Below are 22,324 nucleotides of genomic sequence, written 5' to 3'. Positions count from 1 at the left end.
CACTGTTTTTATTAAATAGGTCAGGGTACGATCAATTGGTTTTATCGACACCTCTCTTCATTTTCTCCCTTTATATTCCCCCTCTTCATGCCACTAGTCATAAAATCGATCCGTATGGACCTCACTTTCGATCTAAATCCATATTATTTCTCTGTCGCGCAAGCTCTCATGCAGCCGGCCCGCACCTCTCAGCTTCATATAGAAGGCCAGATTGCAATGGGAGAAAGGGGGGATAGAACAAATAATGATCTATTCTTCCGGTAATCTTATTGATAATAGAAGTACCTTCAGCGCTTCGAGGAGGTATTATTATGAAACGAGTGGCAGATAGAAGAGGTTCCTTCATCGCCTGTTACCTCATCTGTAGTACCTCTTCATTATTTCATTGCGGCCAGCCGAATCGTCGGCGACGGAGCATGAATATTTTAGCCGGTTCTCGTGTGGATAGACATAGAGTATGATGTTCCCAGGCCTGGATGTTCCACAGGATCAGTAATGGTTTTACGGTATATAGATCAACGACTTCGATGGAATATATATTTGTCTTTCCGATTGATATCAGCTACAACTTCATGTAAGTAAACTATATCATATTTTGCAATACACCTTTCGAATTTCGTGTTAATATCATTTCTTTGTTGTTTTTACTCGGATCCTTCCTTGAAAATCATCGTAAAAATTCAATGTCACCAATACGAACATTAGTTAGCACACATCCTTTAGTTTTGTTTTTACGATAGTAGCACTATAATAAATTATATATATTATATAGATGTCTGTGTCAGTACATACGCAAAAGTTTCCATTATAAATATAATCAGCAAAAGAGAGATGCTGTATATATAATGACCAGTCTGCAATAAAGTTAGAACCAATTCTGGAGCTGTAGATCTGTAACTTTTTCGTGTGAATGCGTCTTGATATATTTCATTATGCCTTTTAACCCTTAAAACGCTCATGGGACCTTATTCAATTTTATTTCTATCCTAACAATCTCATATATCTTATGATATTTGCTGGCAATATTTTTCGGCAAATACATAATTCAAGTGGTATCTTTTGTTTAATGTTTATGTTTTGGGGGCGTACACCGATTCAATTCCATGTTGGATACGCCGGTGATATAAAACACAAACTCTTTTGGCACAAAAATTACTTGCGGAACGGATATTCAAAGTGAGGGGGTGGGGTGGGGGAGCAAAGGCAGTAGTCTAGACAATTGGTGGCGACTGCGTCACCTGAGCAATTTAGGGCTCTTGAATGAATAGCAACCTTATACTCAAACCAACATCAACACAATTGTTATGATAACAATGTAGATGAAATAGGAGCATCAGCTTTCTTTATGATTTATCTTAGCTTTGATGATGTATGTATTATGTATGTAATTGTGATTTACACTTTATTTCAATAAATTACATGTTTCAGCAGCAGCAAGACTAGTTACAACAGTTTTATTTTGTATTTTTTCCGTGTAGGTTGTCCCAGCTTCTGGATTGAACAGCTCTCAACCTTGAAGTATCTTTAGTCCATCCCTCACAGGGAATATTAACATGGGTTGCCCGACGGAGTATCAGACAAAACATTGCTAATGGCTAGTAAAATCAAAGTCTACCACAACGGAATGATTTAATGGAGTTTCATCCAAAGCACTCTCAAGAAAACCCTTGCCCATATTTTGATTGGCATATTGCTAGAGACAGGATCTCTTTGGATGGCATAATCAAAGTTTAGTTTTCATGATGCAACGTCAACACACGACAGAGTCAGTTGCGAGACACGGAAAACCTTCCAGAAAGAAAGGACTTGGTTTCGATAAACTATGCATTGACGACACCATTGACGAAGGCTACTCATCCGGCAACCCACCACCCTTTACAACTCAGTATCCGAAATTGGATGCAAGTTCGGATCCAGATGCGGCAACACAACTAGAATCGAAGATGAGCAAACAAAAAGTAATAAACAATAATTGGACATCTGGGAACCGGGATCACAAGAATAACTCCAAATTGGTGGAAGAAAACCTGCGTGCACCAGAGGAACGACTTTCCAGGCCAAAAATGCTTCAGCGGAGTGAAAGTCGGACTTTTGTCTTCATCTATGACGAAGAAGAGAAAAAAAGCAAGGCAGTCGCAGCTCCGGATAACCTCAACGTCGACGTACCGGTTCTGTTGCAGTACAATCTGACGGAGGAAGCCATCGAGAAGTGCCTTGAGAAACCGCAACTCGGGAATAGCCCGACCGAAGACAACGGCGAAACGGAAGACAACATGAACATTCCTGCGGTTGCAGCCGACAAGGCGCTTGCTTTGGGCGGGAAATTTTGTCCGCCAACCGAACGTCTGCTCCGAAGCAGGGAGAAGGATGAGTTGAAGAACAAGGGCATGCATGTGGTTAAGTGGTTAGTGAATCTAGATCACTCCATTGAGGAACCCCTTACAGACTCATGAAATCAGATCACCAAGTCAACTTGACTTACATATTTCTTTTACTATATACTTCACCACTTCCTATCTTCCTGTTTTGTTTTGTTTTGTTGTTGTTGTCTTTTCGTTTCGTTTCAAGGATTAGAAAAATGAGCATGAATTTTGGTTTGCTAAATTCTTCCTCCTTACAAAACTTCGCCGATTACCAAAGTGACAAAGCCCATCTGTAAAAAAAGTATTCCTTTAATAAATTAAGATGAAACATTCCTTGCTTTGATTTTTGTTTTCATAAAAACAATTCTCTTTCTCAAAAAGAAGGAGTTTGTCGATTTTTGTATTTTTTCATATCTTCTATAATATATGCATGCTGGTAATGCAGGACGAAAATTCTTAGATGCCTTTTTGTTAGTGTTCCGTACAAGTAATAACATGTCCTTTCATTGATTATAAAATAAGGAACGATTCTCTTTCTCAAAAAAAAGGAGTTTGTCGATTTTTGTATTTTTCATATTTTCTATATATAGGCATGCTGGTAATGCATATTAATTTTCATGTTAGAGAATTGAGAATTATAGACATTCCACTCATTTCACCCTATGAAAGTTCAATAAAGGGTTTCAGCTCTTTCCCAACGACGTCCCAATAAGATATAATTTATTAGTTTGAATTGATATGAAATTCATATCTTTATATCTTTTATTCGCCATGGATGCCTTATCTTATAAGTTAAATAGATTTGCCAAGATTTTAGTTTCTGTTTTGTCGATACTCCTTATTATAAGGCAGAATCTTTACATGCGGGCTCATTTGTTTGTAAGTGTAAGTGAATGAAATAAAGAAAGATTTAGAATGAATCAAATTTCTATTATTTTATTCTATTAAAAACTTTCCTAATCAAATATGATATTTTAAAAAGTATTTTATTACTATAGTAATAAACATGTGAATCCAATAAAGTTCAAAATGCGTTTTGCCAAAATTTGAAATTGTTCTTATTCATAAATTTAAAAAATATATATATTTAGGTATATGGATGATGTCTAAATTAAGGTAAATATAAATGAAATGGCTAGTAATTTTTATTTTCATTCTTTTTATTCACTTTAATATGATTTTGTGATCGTATCATATTTATAGCATCTTTGCATGTTTGGACGTGTGAAGAATGAAATATAAAAGAATAACTTTCAACAACTTCGAATGTAACGTGTTTTAAATGTTGATAATTTCGTTATATCTCTTCCTTTCTTGAGATTACGTAGAAAATAATATATTAAAAGGAGATATAGATATGAATTCAAATGAGACATGGGTGTATAGCGCTGTCATTACTTTTATACTCTCGTATATACTTCTATATCGATATCAATAAGAATATTTTCATTTCCAATCATCTCGAAGTGTATTTTGATACAAAATATGATGAATGATGTATTTAATCTCATTTTTATAGAAATGTAAACAAAGAATTAAAATATGAGGAGCATGTGTACTTTTACAAAAAGAGAAGACAAGTCGTAGAGAGATGTTAAAATGGAAATTATTAAAATGGACGTAGAAAAGGCTTGAGAAGAGTGCCAGAGAGAACGGAAGAAATAGTAATAGAGACGGAAGTAGGGAGAGAGACAATGAGAGGCAGAGAGGGGGAGGGGAGTAAGAGAAACAGAGAAGGTTTGGGAGAAAAGAGAGAGAGAGAGAGAGAGAGAGAGAAAGAGAGATAGTGAGAGAGAAAAAGAGACAGAGAGATAAAGAGAGACAGAGAGAGAGAGAGAGAGATAGAAAGAGAGGGAGAGGAAGGGAGAGGTTATTAACTGTTGGTAAATGAAATGTCAATGTTGGTGAAAGATGTTGGTTTGAATTTGGTCTTACAACAAATCTATTTCTTTAGCCTTTTTAAGGCTCTAATCCATATAGGTCTTGGTATTAAACAATTTTTTTTCTTCATGGAGACTGTTGATTAGGAATTAATAATTATGGACAGTAAGTTCAAGCTTTCAAGATGAGTGAATACGATGTACTCTGTCTGCAATATTCTTCTAGGCATATATACAAATTCTTTTAGTTATCTTTCCTTGTCTAAGGGCAGTATAAATGAAATATAGCAGCAGGACAAACTGCTCTTTTTTTACTGACGCAAGATCAAACACATCTACTTCTGTATGTCTTCATCTTTTTGTTAATATGGCCCCGCCCCTAAACAGCCAAGGTCAAATTTGACCTCGTACTGACCCTTTGGTCTCACGTTCTGTTGTTATGTCTGTCTTCCTCTCACCGCTATCACCACTTCAACTCATGCCATACATACATTGCTTCACATGATGCTAAATAGATCAATAATCGAAATCCTTCAAAGTTTTATAAGACGACCCCCACCCATCTCCCCCCCCCCATCCCCCTCCATCTCGCTCACTCTGTCTCTCTATCTCTGTCTCTCTCTCTCTCTCTCTCGCGCGCTCTCTCTCTCTCTCTCTCTCTCTCTGTGTCCCTCTCGCTCTTGCTCTCTCTGACCAAGGAGATACCTCTTTGGTCTGACACGATGCGCATTACTTTACAAAGGACCAAACCTATTACTGAGTAATAATCGATATCCTTCACACGGTATAGACGACCCCCACCCACCCCTCTCCCTTTCCTCTCTTCCACTCCCCCCTCTCTAGCTCTCTCTCTCTCTCTCTCTCTCTCTCTCCCTCTTACCTCTCCTCTCTCTCTCTCTCTCTCTCTCTCTCTCTCTCTCTCTCTCTCTCTCTCTCTCTTTCTCTCTCTGTCTCTCTGACACATGCGCATAACTTTACACGGGACAAAGCCTAAAACTAATCAATAATCGAAACTCCTCAGAGGCTTTTCGAGTTTCCTTTCTTTCCCTTTTCTCTCTCTCTGTCTCTGTCTCTCTCTCTCTCTCTCTTTATTTCTCTCTCTTTCTCTCCCTTTCTCGCTCTCTCTCTCTCTCTCTATAAATATATCTTTCTATCTCTCTCCCTCTTTATGTCTGTCTCTCTCCTTCTCTCTTTATCCTTTTATTTCTTTTTCCGTTCATAAGACTTCCTTCATTCCTATTGTGCGATAGATTTGCTGTGATATATTGTTAGATCACTTCTGATGAAGCCTATGAACTGATTAAGCCGAACGTCATTATGCTTTGTTTCTATATCTCTTTTCTTTATGAATGATGATCAGTAAGGTCGTCTGGTCTAGACTAGAACACTGAAAGCAGATCTATCCTTGATACCTCGGGGGGGGGGGGGGGGGGGGGGGGGGAGGGGGTACTGGCATATTAAGACATACGGGGTGTGGCTTAATACTTTCCTTGGGTTATGTGAGGATTGGGGGTATGATGCAACATTAGTAGCGAACGTATGGCAGGGGTGGTGGGTTGAATTTCACTTTTGTATCACATCCTGCGTTGTTCCTCGCCAAGAGTTGTTGGTAGTGATTGAAAGCGGTAATTCTTATGTCATCACAGGTAAACGAGACCGGGGCAAGGGCGGAGGGCTGAGGGTGCTGCAGTTCCCCTTTAAATCATGCGATATAATTATAGTAGGGGGAGGCAGAAAACACATTGTATTTGCTTTTGCAATTCCTTCTCAAATTCATTGACATGATGTTGGATTCTCTAGGTCCCATCTAAAACCCCTCCCCATCTAACACCCCCTGCCTCTCTCTCTCTCTCTCTCTCTCTCTCTCTCTCTCTCTCTCTCTCTCTCTCCCTCACTCTCTCACTCTCTCTCTCTCCCTCCCTCTCCCTCTGTTATTCATTATCACTTTTCCTGATTTTATCCACCATAATATCGCATCCCGTCTCTTTTGCTTTCATTTTAATTTTGTATTTTCGGCGATTATAATAATAATAATAATAATAGTGGGTTCTTGTATAGCGCTCATGTCAGTCAGATTTGACCATCCTGGCGCTCCCGATTATTACCCTGGCTTTAGCACGGCTGCCATACGGCGCTCTAGCATTTCAAGGAATAAATTCCTACCAGGTACCCATTTACTTCACCTGGGTGGAGTGTGGCAAATGTAGATCAATGTCTTGCCAAAGGACATTAGTGCGGCGGCGGGACTCGAACCGCGAACCTTGTGATCAACAGTCCGGCGACGTATCCACTCGACCACAACACCTTCGTACATAGTTTCACTTTTCTGACAATACTGTTATTGCATCTTGGCCTTTCATGACATTTTATTTGTAGTCATGTAGTCTTTGAATAAATATGTAAATTAATATAAATAAAGCTATACATTGTGTTTTGTAGATCTGTGTTGAAACGACATATCTGTGTACAAATATACAAAACCACTTCACTTGAATTCGTGATATTATTTTAAATAAATAAACATTTTTCCCTTGTTAATATTTTGGGAAAAGGATAGTAACGTCAGCTTTAGCTCAAGTAAAAAAGAATAGGCATTAGTTTTTTTAATAATTTTGAACTGGTTGCGTTACCTAAGCATGCAAAGAATTGAATTTATCGAAAATGTTCTGATACACATTGTTTCATACTATAGAATTGACGTGGCAGCTCGCATGATTTGAAAACCAATTTAATAATTCGAGATATACCCACCGATTCTTCTCTTCCCGATCAACATGCAACTCCATCAAACTCGACCGCAAAATCAAATTAACACACACCAGGTGCACATTCTTTTATATCAAAACACAGTAATTTCATTACATGGATATTATCTTTTATTCTTTAAACGATGATGGACATTAGCCTGAGGAAAAATATAAGATTAAAGTTAAACTTTGTGTCGCAACATCGATTTTGGTCGTAACCTTGTTGCGGTGTCCACCTGTCTTTAATGGGATATTAATCGTAGTCGCATCGTTATCTACCTGGCGAAAGGATATAATGAAAGCTTAACAGGTGATTTGGGGGACTTTATTGAACGGTTTTCTTCATCGACTATCATAATACTGTCACGCAAAGACATTTTACTATTCCTTCATTATTTATTAGGTGGGGTTATTTTTTAACCGGCCCAAGGGAGAGGTGGGGTATTAAATAAGACAACCAAGCGGAAAAGAGAAGAAAAACTAAGAAAGAAATAAAAAATAGTATACATTAAGCTTTTGTATACTCAAGTAACTCAACCTCATATTACATGTATATATTTTGCCCCGTGTTTGGTAAACTGATGAAAATAAGACCCGACCAGATTTTTTAAACAGAAAATTACCAAACGTTTATCCCTCATAGGACCACAAAGACTGTATTGTACAAGGGTGTACGTTGAAGTCAAGCTTCTTTTTTTTTTATAGTGTGGGCGGTGAGTCTTATTGTTTTTTTAATTTGTATTAAAAAAGATATTGTTTGCATTATGTATTGAATGAATCTGTTGTTACTTTTTACACTTCAACTGTAATTTAGGTTTTGCTTAAGTGATGTGAGGCATTATATTGTGAAATGACAAGTTAACTGTCCTTTAGCCGTTAAATTAGACATGATATATTATTTAATTAACCTGTTCATTGAAGTCATGAAAATAATAGTGATGATTATTTAGTTGATACAATGTTTGAAGATGGTCTATTATGAACTTATTTACTGAACACCTTCTTTGTTGCTGATACAGATCATGAAGTATATAATTATGTAATTGGTTATTTGAATATTATGATGTTTTTAATTTACATTTGTTTTTACACTTGTGTTTCTACAGGGGCTGTTTTGTTGCCTTCAAAATAAAATAACCAAACATCAACTGCAAAGCGTCTGAGAGTGAATAGATTGGCCTTTCTTTCAGTTGCATATGGGTCGGTTCCTTTTGTAGAGGGCGTACTTTCACAAAACCTCAGCTCAATATTGCAGTACGATAAGGCTACTCTGCAACAATTATCATGAAATTGTGCTGCACCATCTATTTGACGGAGGAATATATTTTGAACGCACTAATACATAAATGGTATCGTGGTCGAGTGAATACGTCGACGGACTGTCGATTAAGGTCCGCGGTTCGAGTCCCGCCGCGGCACTAATGTCCTTTGGCAAGACATTGATCTACATTTGCCATACTCAACCCAGGTGATGTAAATGGGTACCAGGCAGGAATTAATTCCTTGAAAAGCTAGAGCGTCGCAGTGGCTGCCTTGCTAAAGCCAGGGTAATAATCGGGGCAGCGCTATTTAAGAAGCCACCATTATTATTATTATTACTTCATGAGCAGGTAGATTGCATTGGTGAGCTTAATTCAACCGTATCAGTTGTATATAAAATACGGGAGCAAGTGTTATTTTCAAAATTGGGGGAGGGTGATTATTATAGGGGCCTACTAAAATGCACAAAATGTGTCCTCTCCCATTTGAAGACTTTAGGGTCTCAATGCTTGTGTGAACTGGTATGTAAGCATTTTTGGAATAGTATATATTTGTTTCAGGCTAAACAAATATATACTCAATTATATTTGCTTATTCTTTGGACTCATTCTCATTCACCCCCCCCCCGCCCCCCTCTCTCTTATTCTCTCTCTCTCTCTCTCTCTCTCTCTCTCTCTCTCTGCATGAATGGGCGTGGATGTACAGCCGAGCCACATGAGAAAAGGAGTGCTTGTATATCGTGTCGAACTCAGACCACAATAACGCTTTATCATTGAGGATCGCCTCTTTTGGGGAAGATAATGTATAGCTATCTATAAGTCGGCTTAATGTGCATCACTCATTTCAATTGATAATTCAATTCGATTTTCAGCAAGCTTCTTTGAAAAACTATTGAGAGTGCGACAGTGAAATTATTATTTGACTTTTGTTTGAAATGCCGGAGACTAAAGGTAAGAATTTGTTTGTTATTATGTTGTAGATATTGCGTCCGTCATAAAACAAACCAATGCACATGTTACCGTTTAATAAAATGAGTACTCAATCCAAAAAATCTAAAAAAATAAATACATATTGCCGGTGTCGAAACTCAAGCTGTGATGTTCGATGGAAGCAATTTCTTCCTGTTTTCACAGAAAATCTTGATGCAGGGGCAATTTCCCCGAGAGCTGTGATTATACCGAGAAAATTTGTCGGTATATTAAACATTGCAAATAGTACTCCTGTTTATATGTAGGACATTTGTTTGCCTTATCCGTCCCTCGAAACACACATTAATACAGGCCTATGTGTATATAATAATATATAAATGACATTAATTTCTCGGTCTCATCATGGACATTTATTGACCGAGTATGGAAGAATAACAACATTTCTATGCTCTATAAACTGTACTCTAGAAAATGCCCTGACGTATTCTCTTAAAGGTATTGACTAGTTTTGGAAACGCCCCCCCCCCCCCTCTCAAAAAATGAAATGGAAGCTCTTATTACCAATCATGTGATAGCATATGTTTTAACTAATACGTGATGATACAAATCTGCCGGGAAACCGCCTACTGATTGATATATTTGTTAAATTATATTATCCGTCCTGGATAGATATCGCGAATGTACTTCAACGTTAAACATTTGGGCATATATTTCTGCTTTTTTGCGAATTTAGGTTGAAGTATTGCCATCTTAACCTCTGAAGGCAATATTTAAACAATACTGAATGGATATTTTGCACCCAAAACCCTTGAACCGCAATTTTACCACTACCGGTCTATATTTTCAACCTTAAAAAGGTTATTTAGGTCATCTCAAAGCCCGCGGGGAGATTCCACTCAATTTTGCGCCCCAAATGTAGGTGAAAAGCATAGCTTTTTCAATATTCCGAATTTGAGAGAAACGAATATTCTGTAGATGAATTGTTTCTTGCGAATCTTTCCTATAGTAATAAAGTATTTGGTTGATAGATTTTTGCAGCAGTGAAAAGGGCAGGGGCGCAATTTTATTGTTAACCAAGCGCCGTCATCCCTAGATTCGCCACTAAAAATATGATATGTGTTTGCAGAGGCAGTATAGAGTTTCGACTTTCATGAAGAAGAATTTTTTTATAAATCCTTATAAATTTTATAATGTATAATTCTGTTACCATTTTTCCATTTGAAGGACTGTTGGAACGCCTGAATGGGGGCGAGACCATTATAGTCGCAGAGGGGTACATATTTGCTTTCGAGCGGTTATGTTACGTCCAGGCAGGGCCGTTTGTCCCTGAAGTCGTAGTAGAACATCCTGAGCTCGTCAGACAGATGTACAGAGATTTCGTGCGCGCTGGCAGTGATGTCGTGCAAGCTCTGACAGTAAGAAGTGTGAAGTCTCGAAGCTGTATTTGTTCCACATTTACCATGTAGATTCACTAGAAATTCTTTAAAGATTCACCAAAATGTGGGTTAACTAAAAATGAGTTATATTGAACGGAAAATAAGTAAAGCATTTCGAGGAAGAGTAGAATGTTAGGAGCCTTAATATAAAGCAAAGATTGTATCTGATTACACTGTAAAAAAAAATTATCATTGGTAATTTTTACGTATTTTTTCCATGTAGAATTTACTTGAAAACATTAGTTTTGCCACTTACACATTAAATTTAAGTCTTGCTAAATCAAACTTTCAATTTAGTAGAACATACGTGGAATATTTAAGTAAAATCAAATACATAAGAACTTTAAGTAATTTCAGCTTGTATTAATTTAGTAATTTTAACTCAAAATCAGAAATTATACGTATTACTCAAACAATTTATGTTGATTATTCTTATCTTTTTAAAGTAAGGACCGATGCAGTGCGTAATAGAAATATTTACATAATTTATGAATATTCATTAAGACCAAATTAAACTCTTTTTTAAATAAAACAATTCTTTTTTGTGGTTGAATGAAAATTTAAGGACTTTAAAACATTTACTAATTCATTTAACATGGCTAAGCAAAGACAAGACAATTTTTAATTCTTACCCAGTTCAAAACAAATCAAAACTTGATATTTCAGGAAATTGTCAACCAATTTTCCTTTTAAGATGCTACGATCAAGTATATATAAAATTTGGAGCCTTTCAATATGTGTCGAATTGAAGCGTATGTGTTAGTGATTAGTGATTAATCTTAAATAGAAGTAGTGAATGATTAGTGGATGTTACTTGTTAGATTAGATGGGTACCAAATCGTGCAATATGTAAACCTATCATAGCTTTTTTTTAAATTATCTAAAATGATTACAATACTTAAATTATTTACGTTAATGTAACTCGATTTTAATAACTGAGTAAATATTCATTCAGCAAAATAAGTAAATTCTACTTAAGATGCCGTAGGTAATATTTACTTAATAAAAATAAGGCAATTCTTTTCCTCAATTTTATTGAGTTATTTCGACTATTATTTTTTTACAGTGTAGGCTCATGCAAAAGTCTGATTAATATACAGTAAAAGGTGAAACAGAAAATAGTACCAAATTTGATAACATACAAGGATAACAAATATTGAAGTAAAGAAAGAAAAGAAGAAGTAGAAGCCGAAACATTTTAGTATTCTACGAATTACCAGTCGACTATCGCTACCAAACAACTATCCCAGACTTTTTCAACCTCGGACAGTTATATACCTCAAACAATCTAGGATGTTCCCTTGGAACCATTTTCAGGCTTTACAATGACTATACTATAGAATCCTTACCATGGACAATTACCACTGAAAATTATCAACAATGTGCCAGCATCAACTTGGGATAACTTCCACCAATTTCACTAGACCGGACAATATCATCCATCCCGGACAAATGTGAGTTGTCCGCTATCGGAAATACGCAAAACCAGTTGACCCATCCTAGATGAGTCACCATTCCGAATGGGTAATGCTGTCATGGGTTGTACACAATGGGTACAGAACAAGGAGATACTGGTTATGGGTTATGTTGTCTTTAGCAAGTGTCAAGAGATAACGGTCATAAGTGCATCGATATTGTACCCCCGTCAGTAATTTCAGGTCCCAAAATGATAATTGTATTAGCTATATAAGAAGTTATAGCTTGAACCCTGCTTTGGCAAACAATCTGAATGACGTGCAAATATTACACTTTATTATAAAATCCTACAGAAGATGCAATGCTGTATATAATGACATCGAAAATCGGACAAGTACGGCAAGATATGATATTGAACATCAATAAGAATGACTATTGGGTGTTAGATCTGATTCTGATAATGAAAAAATATTTAACTCAAACATCGAAATCGGGGTTACATTGGGGTATATGAGTACTTAATAAAAACGATACAAAATATCATCAACAAATGTACAAAATAACAATGACAAGATCTACTTGACAATAAAGGTATAACAAAAACACAAAAATGTGTAAATAAGAATATGTCATGTAACTTTATAGGTAAAATATTAATAAACATGTATAGGTTACAGGCCCGCCTGCATTGAATTTGTGATTCATTTACATAAAATACATATATGTATTAGTAAGTTGCATATGGAGTAACATATACAATAAGTTGATGTAACATATACAAAGATGAATACTTGTGAATTTGTCGATGTCTGTTCCTGTAAAATGCACCATGGCAAGACTAATCTATGCTATTTAAACTTCCTCTAAAGTAGTGTTGTTTAAAAGAGAATCCAGTTTGAATACATTTTGGTATTTCCAAATAATGTTTAATTGCACGTTTACGAAAATCGTCAAAAAGCAGACACTGGCGCAAGTAATGAAACTCTATCACAACCTGAATTAAAAACAAATAATATTCACCGATTCTTTCTGAGTGCCCCTTTTATTTTGACACGTGCCCCTTTTCCTTCGACAAGATCCCATTTTCCTAGTTGCAATAAGTGTCCATTTTCCATTCTCATAAGTGCCCTTCTTAATCTCTAGTAAGTGCCCCATTCAGGTACGAGACGTGCCCCTTTTCACTTTTGATAAGTGCCCCCTTGACCTCTGATAATTAACATATTCAAATTTGAGAGGTGCATCTTTTACTTCAACAAGTGCCCCTTTTCCCTTATAAGAAGTGCCCCTTCCCCTTTTGAAATACCCCTTTTTTAACTCCGATAAGCGCTCCCTTTATTTTTCACATGTGCCCCTTTTCCTTATAATAAGTGCCAATTAAAAAAGAGATCCTTCCCCTTCTCATAAATACCCCTTTTTAGTGTCCCTTTTCATTCTCATAAGTACCCCTTTTCATACATGTGTCTGGACATAAATGCCTCTTTTCACTGCTTATAAATCCCCCTATCAAAATCTGATGGGTGCTCCATTTCCGTCGACAATTGCCCATTTACCATTCACCTTAGTGCCTTTTTTCATCCCTGGTGAGTGCTTTTTTTTCTTTTTTTTTTAGATATAAGAAGTGCTCCATTTTCACCTCTGATAATTACCCTTTGTACTTTGACACGTGCTCTTATCAGTTCGATAGGTGCCCCCTTGACCCCATGTCAATTTACGCTCCGCTCTACCTGATCGTAAATACTTTAGTCGACCCCCCCCCCCAACTTTTAAAAAAGTTCCGTGGGGCCTGATGTAAGGTGTTTTAAAGCTGTTGAAATAAACTGATTTGAAGAATGATATTAAATAGACAACAATTAACCTAATCAAAATGGCTGAGCTAGATTTCAATAGCTCATTAAAAATAAAATCTTTACCAGGGTTTTTATTATTCTTCAAATTCTTAATTTGCTAATTTGAGTCTCTTTATTCAGCTCATCATTAATAACTTGGACATTATTAACATCATACACAAATCTAGCTTCTGAATCTAAACTTCACGTGTGCCTTCGGAACATGATTTGAGACATTATAAATTCGATCAGCTTGACAGTAAGAAAGGGGCGACGATTGACTGTTTAATGTTTGCAAGCAAAGAGAGATATACTTTTGACTCGTATTTATGTTTTCATCATTAAAGTACTACGCGCACCGTTCCAAAATGTCTCTAGTTTCTCGCGCGGACGACTTAGAGAAGGCCAATCGTCTAGCGCTAAAGATGGCGAGAGAGGTGGCTGATGAGACAGGGACATTGATGTGTGGTGATATCTGCAACACCGGACAATACACACCAGGGGACGATGCTAAGACTGCCTTGATCAAAGACATGTTTAAGGTAGGACAAAAAGAGACCGACCACCAGGGGATTACCTGAAGGGGCGGTTGGGTGGATGCCCCATCAAAATCGACCCCCGCCCCCCCCCAAAAAAAAGTGTATAATACTTTTCTGAAATCTATATATAACAAAACGAGTAAATAGTATTTTTGTAGCCATCAGGCATCATGAGACCATGTTCTATGAACCAAAAGGTGCTTAGGTAACAAGATCTTCGATATTTTATCACCATTGTTTTAGTGCTGTGCGATAATTCACGCTATAGATGTGTTGCTTAAATGTATTTTTATGAAGAGTATTTGATATACCTTTATCAAAGCTTTGCTATTTGATAGTTGATTTGATGATACCATTTCCCTAAAAATTATACCAAATTTCAAAATATAGAAGAAGAAAAAAAAAATGAGCATACAAATAAACAAACGTACAAATATACCTGCCCAGAGAACGTCTTTAACATGTTAATGATTTTGGTTGTTTTTATAATTATCTGTTTTGACAGGAGCAAGTAGAATGGGCGGCAGAGGAAGGAGCTGACTTCATCGTGGCGGAGACATTAGTAAACCTAGGAGAAGCTATGCTGGCTCTCCAAGCTATCAAGATGTATGGCAAAGGTAACTTGATAAAACCTCATTGGTGGCTGAACATGTATAATCCAATATTACGGTATGCACCATACGTTACAAGATAATATTAAATTAATTCATGGAATCATGAACATGAATTAATATGAAAAATATAATGACTTGATATTTTTTATCAAGGTTTTAGTAGGGCTACCAGTTTGACACAATAATCAGATATAATACAATTGGATGTCGTTTGTAACACAGTCATAGACGAAAAAGCTTGAACTTGCTCATATATAATGCTGAGACCGAAAGTTCTGACTTGTGAACCCTAGTGAACCAACTTCTGACGAGTCGAAAGGTTTGAAGGACTGACGGTTCAATATATCCTTGCTCCCCCAGACCGAAGACTTACATGACGGATGGCTTCTCTCTCATGGACCTTATTACAGCTTCGGATAGCTAGTCAAAAGTTTCAAAAGACCGAAGATAAAAGAGACGGAAGATTAAAATGACGTAAAGCTTTTCACTCATTTACCTTCTTACAGCTTTTGACAGCGATTCAGAAGGTTAAACAAAAATCGAAGGTTAAGCATTACTGATGTTTCAGGAAAATATAATAATAATAATAATAATAATAATAATAATAATAATAGCCTAATAGTCCACTCCAAATTTTATTAAACCGAAACGGAAATTCTTATAGACTAACTATGGGCTATGATTTGTATGGATCTTCTCACAACTAGTCGAAAGTTAAATTAGATAATGTATCGGTCTCATCGTGGACTATCATTGACTGACTGAGTAGATTTTTGTTTCAAACTCCCTCATTTTTGATGGCAGGACTTCCAGCTGTAGTTACCCTCACAGTTCAAATAGCACGAGATGAGAATGGAAAGCTATGTACTAACGATAAAGTGGAGGCGACGGAAGCCTTACGAAAACTGGAAAAAGCAGGAGCCGATGTGGTCGGCTTCAACTGTTCTCGGGGTCCCGACACCATTCTACCACTCTTGGAGGACGCCAAGAAAGCTGGAATTAAGGTTTATTGTCCCTCATGTCGCTTCCCACATGACAAAGTAACATTTCTACTGCTCCTGACGTACTGGATTATTTGTTCGACACCAGCTCAAATATTAAACCAAATCAATCTATCTTCGGCTATCCATACAAAAGCCGTATAAGAGCTATGTGTGTGTTGTCAATGACAGTTTTCTCGCGGGTAGCGAATGCGTTACGCCATCTGAGGTCACGTCGCCTAAAATTAAAGCGTTAATATACAAAACATATCTCACATTTCTTTTACAACTCACTACCATAAAACATAACCATACTATGCGGCATCTGATTATTTGTATCCCCTTTATTTTCGCGTATTTATTCTCCCTATCGCAAATCGTTAAACTTTTAAGAAAAAGGGTTTCTCCACCCATGATATTCCCCGTTGATTTTATAAATTTTGAGAGAGAACGTGATAGGGGTCGAAATTCTTTGTCACGTTCCTTTTTTGTCCGCTTGTCTCCTTCATTAGATGTCTTTAAGAAGGCTCTCAAAGCGCTCATGTTCATTGATTCTCATTAACTATTGCTACTCGTATGTTCATTTGTTTGAACTCTGTGAAGCGATGTGAAATCGTTGAATATGACATAAATGTATACAAGCGCTATAGTATTATTTTCGTCTACTTTCTGTCTCTCGATTTCTCTCTATTTATCTTCGACATTCGATTAGTGAGGGCATGTATCCCTCACGCCACGCAGCTACGTCAATGATAACCTTTTGTCCCTCGATACAGGTTCCACTGGCAGTGTTACCTGTACCATATAGGACAACACAGGAACAACCCACCTTCATGACTCTTACAGACACCAAGACCGGTACAGTTCTTTCTCAACTTGTATCGTATGTGTTGAAGTATATATATATATATATATATATATACATTGATATATCATCTGCCAAAGTACAAGTAGCGGTTATATATATTAAAAACATGTTTTTGAATAACATTCGTATAGGACTCGATACAAATAAGGACTAGCGTTTCATTTTTCCAAGGACAATTCCGCACTGATTTTTTAACCCAAGCCCTCACAGCAGGGGCGTACGCAGGGGGGGGGGGGGTGGGGGTTCAAACCCCCCCTTTGGTATTTTTATGTGTGTAAACCCCCCCTAAAAAAACTAAAACCCCCCCCCCTTTGTAATTTTTTTTTTTTTTTTTTTTTAAATTAAAAAAAAAAAAAATTATGCCCACGGCTAACGTAAAGTGACCTTACCCCCCCCCCCCCCAACGAAAAAAAAATGTCAGATTTTCCAATTTCGAGACCAGAAAAAAAAAAATAAGTGTCCCACTGAGCGACTTTTCGGTTGGCTGAGTCGTTGCGATTTTTTTTGGACTACCAAAAAAAAAAAAAAAGTGTCCGCTTACCCCCCCCCCCCCCCCCCACTGAGCGACTTTTCGGCCGGTGCGATTTTCAAATTTTCGGGAGCAAAATATTTTGGGCCAGATTTTAAACCCCCCCCCCCCCTTGAAAAAATCCTGCGTACGCCCCTGCCTCACAGTTTCATCTCATCTCAACTGTTCACAGGATTATAACTATCATATTATTGGTTGAAAGGTGATTTTGAAATCTTTCAGGGTCGGCGCTTGAAGCGTGGTATATGTCAGCTAATAGTTCCGTCGTTGAGGCGATGTGAGAATGACATCACAAAAAAACTGATCGCAAGAAAAAGCAATGTAAACAGTGATTCGAATTATGATTTCGAGTCCATTACCTTTAGCGCGCCTCATAACACATTAGAAAGGACACCACATGTGCAATGCAGTGTGTATTATTCTGATCTGCTTAAGTGAGCAGTGAATACATTGAAGGATGAAGGGCATGGGGCGCGGAGCATGTCTGATCAAATGTCTTGCTCAGTCGATGTGCTCCCTCGCGAAAAGAATTGTAAATTGTCGTAGTGCGTCGGTAGAATGCAAAGTTTGATTTTTCCTCCGTTTAGTTGCTATCATTACATCTGAGGTCGTTATTTTCCCTTTAATTATGCAGTCCCCGGGTTTGCCCCTACCCCCGGGAAGAAAATAGCTGATCTTCCATGTAACGGTAGCCCATCATAGCCCCTGGAGCACCCCCCCCCCCCCCCTACACATATAACCATGCTTCTGGGCCCGTCCCGGATCGGTTCAGCCCTTGCACTTTCAAAAACGCACCACCGCCCCCTGAAGGGACCCGTCACTATGTTTACAACCGCATGAGATATACAATAACCGTTGGAAAATGTCAAGCATTTCTTTCGGCGGAGGCGGGCTGCGTCTTCAATTTCGAGAGCATCGGTTCATATAGAATAGTTTATAAATTCATAAATATTCTATGGGCAGTGTATACTGTAAGTTGGTCAAAAAAGAATTTGAGAAATCACATGAACGCCTCGAAGGATGAAATAAACATCATCATAATAAATTGAAAATACCCGTTGGAGGATTTCGGCGGAGGTGGGCTGCGTCTTTGGCATGGCGTCACCCGAGGCTGGGAAATAGCGACGTCTCTTATGTTGCCAGGCTTTTACTTTATTTATATGTGGATCGGGGAAGGGGAGGTGACGGCGGCCCCCTATAGGCATGAGACACATATGCTAGTATTATTCATTGGAAGAAGGAAAATGCGAGCCTCTGAAGGGCCTGTAGGAATATTCGGCTGATTCCACCTTTTTAAAGTTTGAAAAATCTTTAGCTTCCCAGATAGATATTAGCAGATGACGCTTGTGACAAATCCAAAGCTTTTTGGGGGTTTGTCAGAGATTTTCTGACTTGTGTCCGTTCGAGATTTTAGAAATAGTATGCCTTGTAAAATTACTGACTAGAGAAATGTGCTCCCTATCCCTTTTTGACAATCCTGAATCAATCCCTCTATCTTTCCTCTTTCCTCGTCCTTACCCCTCTCCCTTAGTTCCTCTTTTCTTGTGCAACATTCTAATTTTCTCGTTCAAATTTAATTGTGTATAGGTTCAGTTGCTCTGATTCATTTGGTAGTAATGTTGTTATTGTTGTTGTCAATTTGTAATATGTTCCTTGTCTGTATTTTGTTGTACATCACATGGTTTCGTGGATGAACAGATTTGATACTGAATGAACTACCCTATTAAAAGAATGAAAATGAAATGATTTATGCCTGTTCTTCTTTTCATCTTGCAGGAAAACTTTGCTTCCCTGTTGACCTTGATTGTCATCTGTGCACTCGGAATGATATCGTCAAATTCGGAAAGCGCTGCGCCGAACTAGGCATTCCCTATGTGGGTTTGTGTTGCGGTAATTCGCCGCACTACACTCGAAGCTTGGCCGAGAGTCTTGGTCGGAAACCCGAAGCTACCCGATATTCCCCGAATATGTCTCTCCATGTGATTTACGGGGCGGACGAAAAACTCAATGCTTATGAAAGGGAGAGTGCAGCTAATAACAATAACCGTTAATTTGGTAATCGTTAGAGTTAGAGGTTCTAGAAGTTTAAATTCTTAGTGGAAAAAATGAAAAATAATTTTCAGCTATTTCATTCTTTATACATCAGTTTATTATTCTTTAATAAGGAATGAGTGCCTCATTTTCCAAAGAAAGGGGAGGTCGTGAAGTATTGTCCCAAAACCCAGTTAATTATGAAGTACCCTCATATTTATACCCTGTCAAGATGCCTAGTTTGAGATGCACTTAAAAGCCAAGTTTATATCTTTATAATCCTTCCCCGTAGAAAGACCAAGTGCATTCATAATCAACTCCACAGGAAAGACCACCTCTATAATGTTTAAGCCCCATACATAAAACTACCAAGTTGTCCATTGTTTTGGCGGCCCTCATTCATGTCTTTGTCCCTTTGATACAACGCAACCTATCCTCATATTACTTGTATCCTTCTGTATAAATATTACATGCTCTAGCTTTCTGAAGAAAAAAAGAGAAGAGTTCAGTTTTGATCACCAATTGATCAAGACCCTCTTTCTTGCTGTCTCTCTCTTCATTGTGTTTTACATATGTGGAAGTTCATAATGATGTGACCGATTTGATTCTCCAAACTTTGGAGACAATAAATACTCTTGATATGGCTCCGGAATTACAAGTCTCTCCTTGCTGCTTCATACACTGTCGATCATTTAGTTGGAATATTTTAGTTTTACTCCAATTTCTGGAATTATTTTTAAAATAATCTAAAAATAATAGATCTAGATAATAGGAAACATTCTCAAATTTTATTGAATAATAATGTGCTAATGTGTGTTTTGCGTGACTGCTGAGGCATGTGTATGCTACTATGCTTATCAACTAGGGGACCTACGCCCTTCAGCCATAAATGACAGTTATAAGGATTAATACCCCACAAAAGGGCACTAATTTAGCACATCGACACGGTTTTGATCCTGGGGGCTCACAGTTACGAGGCCATTGCTTTGTCACTGAACCATGGCTGTGCGCAGCGGGGGCTAAGGTAGGGGGCAGTTTCCATAAATTAAAAAAAAAAACAGAAAATGCAATAAATTTTCAATAATTTATTGCATTTTACCCCGGTCCCCAACATAAAAAAATCCTCTGGACGGCCATGCATTGTGGCTCAAGGCATGGGCACACAGAGGATGTTTTAAAGGAAACCTAAACTAAAAAGAATATGTGTAGGTATTCTGAAAAATGAGATGTATTCCTGCCCTGTCATGTACAATATTCCTTACAAAAATGTACAAGATATATATATAAATGAAGATATTCCTGGCATGATGTGATGCCTGTCAGCATGACATGGGCGCAGCCATTTTCTTAAAAATGTGACGTATCTGTTGAAGTTGTACATGTATCATGCACCAAGCTTTAGTTGGAAAGAATTTTTAAATCAATAACGAAACCTTTACTTTTCAATAAAAAAAAATAACAACTGAGATGATAGAAATTATATATATAACAATACATAACAGGGGCACGATTGTAACAAATTAATGTATAAATACTACACTATAGCAGTTGAAAAAATCTATTTCATTTATGAGAAACCTTCAACCCAGAAGAGCACTAACTAATTTATGCAATTTGCGTTCTGGCAATTATAGTACAAAGGATAATAGAAGGTGAATGATATGCTTCATCACCACACACGTCTCGGAAAGAAGCATTCATAAATTTGAATACATTTACTTGATAAACGACTTCGCATAGTACGTCACATTATCAAGAAAATGGCGATGCCCATGTCGTGCTGAGAAACTGTACTTTATTTTTGCTTTATACCTCACTCATACTCTTAGGTGGGGAATCTTGTAGATGTAATAACATAATAAATCTCTCAGAATAAGTAAAGTTATTACTTGGGGTTCGGTTTCCTTTAAGTCCGAGATGTGCTTCATGAATACCTTTTGTTTGAACTCTTGAAAAGAATACTTCCACCTGCGTATCATAGAATGTACCGTTGGTGCATAAATGAATAATGTTACATAACTTTCATGAGCGCATATCCAGTATTAATCTCTGTGGGTTTTACCATTTTGGTATAAATGACCTTTATCTGCCCATGCGCAGATTGTATCTATGAACTGGCTTATTCATTGGTGCCATGTTAGGGAATTCGACGCATACTGAATTAAAAAGATACGTTTTCCGTTATTCGTACTATGCCAGGTAGCTACGAAGTGGCCTATTGACATACACTTCGATTCGGCAGTTTAAAAAATAAATGATAATCACTATCAGTTGCTAGTGAAAAGAACGCTTTTAACGGGCAATCTTGACAACATCGGATTATACAAATAATCATCATCATGTCTTCCGAAAGCGTAAACTCAGTAAACCAGTATTTAACCAGTATTTTTTGTAAAGTCATTGACATCAGAGAGTGTTAACAAATAGAAGCGAACCCTATTATAGCAGTAAAGCAGAGTAATCTTGTGGATCAAAACTGATCGCTTCACAATGCAAAGATTATTTATTTATTTTAAGTCCATAATATTGACTTGGCCAATTATTTATTTAAAGGTATCCACACACAAAAAAGAGAGAAAAAATATTTCATCATATTTTGTAATCAAGTCAAATTAAGAAGAATAACATCACTTGATATATTTTTACCATTACCAAATTTTGTCTTTCTGACTCCATCCAACATCATAGAGAAGAAAATAAATAGAGATTAGCAGTCAGTAAGACACAGTAGTCTTGTGCGTGCAAAGGCGATCACCACGTAGTTGGAAGGTATACCGGGGTTTGATACTCGGCTATAATCCTATTTTTTCGTTCCCCTTTTTCATTGCTTGTCATTGCTGTTGTTATCTCTCAAAAATAGATTGATTTTTAACCCCTTTTTTACCTTACTAAAATGATCAAATGGG

General features: G+C 37.3%; 3 protein-coding genes across 3 annotated transcripts; all 3 read left to right on the top strand.

Moving 5' to 3' along the window:
• The first annotated feature begins 318 nt into the window (after nt 1–318).
• LOC115919355 lies at nt 319–3,736 on the top strand. Its single transcript, XM_030972907.1, has 2 exons — nt 319–574; nt 1,479–3,736. The coding sequence occupies exon 2, from the start codon at nt 1,740–1,742 to the stop codon at nt 2,451–2,453; it is 714 nt and encodes a 237-aa protein (XP_030828767.1). The 5' UTR covers nt 319–574; nt 1,479–1,739; the 3' UTR covers nt 2,454–3,736.
• A 5,261-nt stretch (nt 3,737–8,997) lies between these two features.
• On the top strand, nt 8,998–15,542 carry LOC115929946 (betaine--homocysteine S-methyltransferase 1-like). Its single transcript, XM_031000112.1, has 5 exons — nt 8,998–9,200; nt 10,404–10,594; nt 14,205–14,399; nt 14,902–15,013; nt 15,517–15,542. The coding sequence occupies exons 1-5, from the start codon at nt 9,185–9,187 to the stop codon at nt 15,540–15,542; spliced, it is 540 nt and encodes a 179-aa protein (XP_030855972.1). The 5' UTR covers nt 8,998–9,184.
• Nucleotides 15,543–15,728: 186 nt separating this feature from the next.
• LOC115919395 (S-methylmethionine--homocysteine S-methyltransferase BHMT2-like) lies at nt 15,729–19,447 on the top strand. The gene is made up of 3 exons (XM_030973065.1): nt 15,729–16,014; nt 16,767–16,848; nt 19,164–19,447. Exons 1-3 carry the CDS (start codon nt 15,808–15,810, stop codon nt 19,436–19,438), a joined length of 564 nt encoding a protein of 187 aa, XP_030828925.1. The 5' UTR covers nt 15,729–15,807; the 3' UTR covers nt 19,439–19,447.
• The last annotated feature ends 2,877 nt before the right edge of the window (nt 19,448–22,324 follow it).

Source organism: Strongylocentrotus purpuratus, unplaced genomic scaffold, assembly GCF_000002235.5.
Source record: "Strongylocentrotus purpuratus isolate Spur 01 unplaced genomic scaffold, Spur_5.0 spur5_scaffold_6, whole genome shotgun sequence".
NCBI classification, from domain to species: domain Eukaryota; kingdom Metazoa; phylum Echinodermata; class Echinoidea; order Camarodonta; family Strongylocentrotidae; genus Strongylocentrotus; species Strongylocentrotus purpuratus.
The sequence above is the reverse complement of the archived record's forward strand: the minus strand, read 5'-3'. Positions and strand labels throughout refer to the sequence as shown.

Bases quoted from the DNA above. Each gene is read 5' to 3' on its own strand.
- LOC115919355 (XM_030972907.1), top strand. From the start codon at position 1,740: ATGATGCAACGTCAACACACGACAGAGTCAGTTGCGAGACACGGAAAA.
- LOC115929946 (XM_031000112.1), top strand. The intron at 10,595-14,204 runs GTAAGAAGTGTG...TCATCATTAAAG, and splicing joins ATGTCGTGCAAGCTCTGACA to TACTACGCGCACCGTTCCAA. The intron at 15,014-15,516 runs GTAACTTGATAA...ACCTTCTTACAG, and splicing joins TATCAAGATGTATGGCAAAG to CTTTTGACAGCGATTCAGAA.
- LOC115919395 (XM_030973065.1), top strand. From the start codon at position 15,808: ATGGCAGGACTTCCAGCTGTAGTTACCCTCACAGTTCAAATAGCACGA. The intron at 16,015-16,766 runs GTTTATTGTCCC...CCCTCGATACAG, and splicing joins CCAAGAAAGCTGGAATTAAG to GTTCCACTGGCAGTGTTACC. The intron at 16,849-19,163 runs GTACAGTTCTTT...TTCATCTTGCAG, and splicing joins TCTTACAGACACCAAGACCG to GAAAACTTTGCTTCCCTGTT.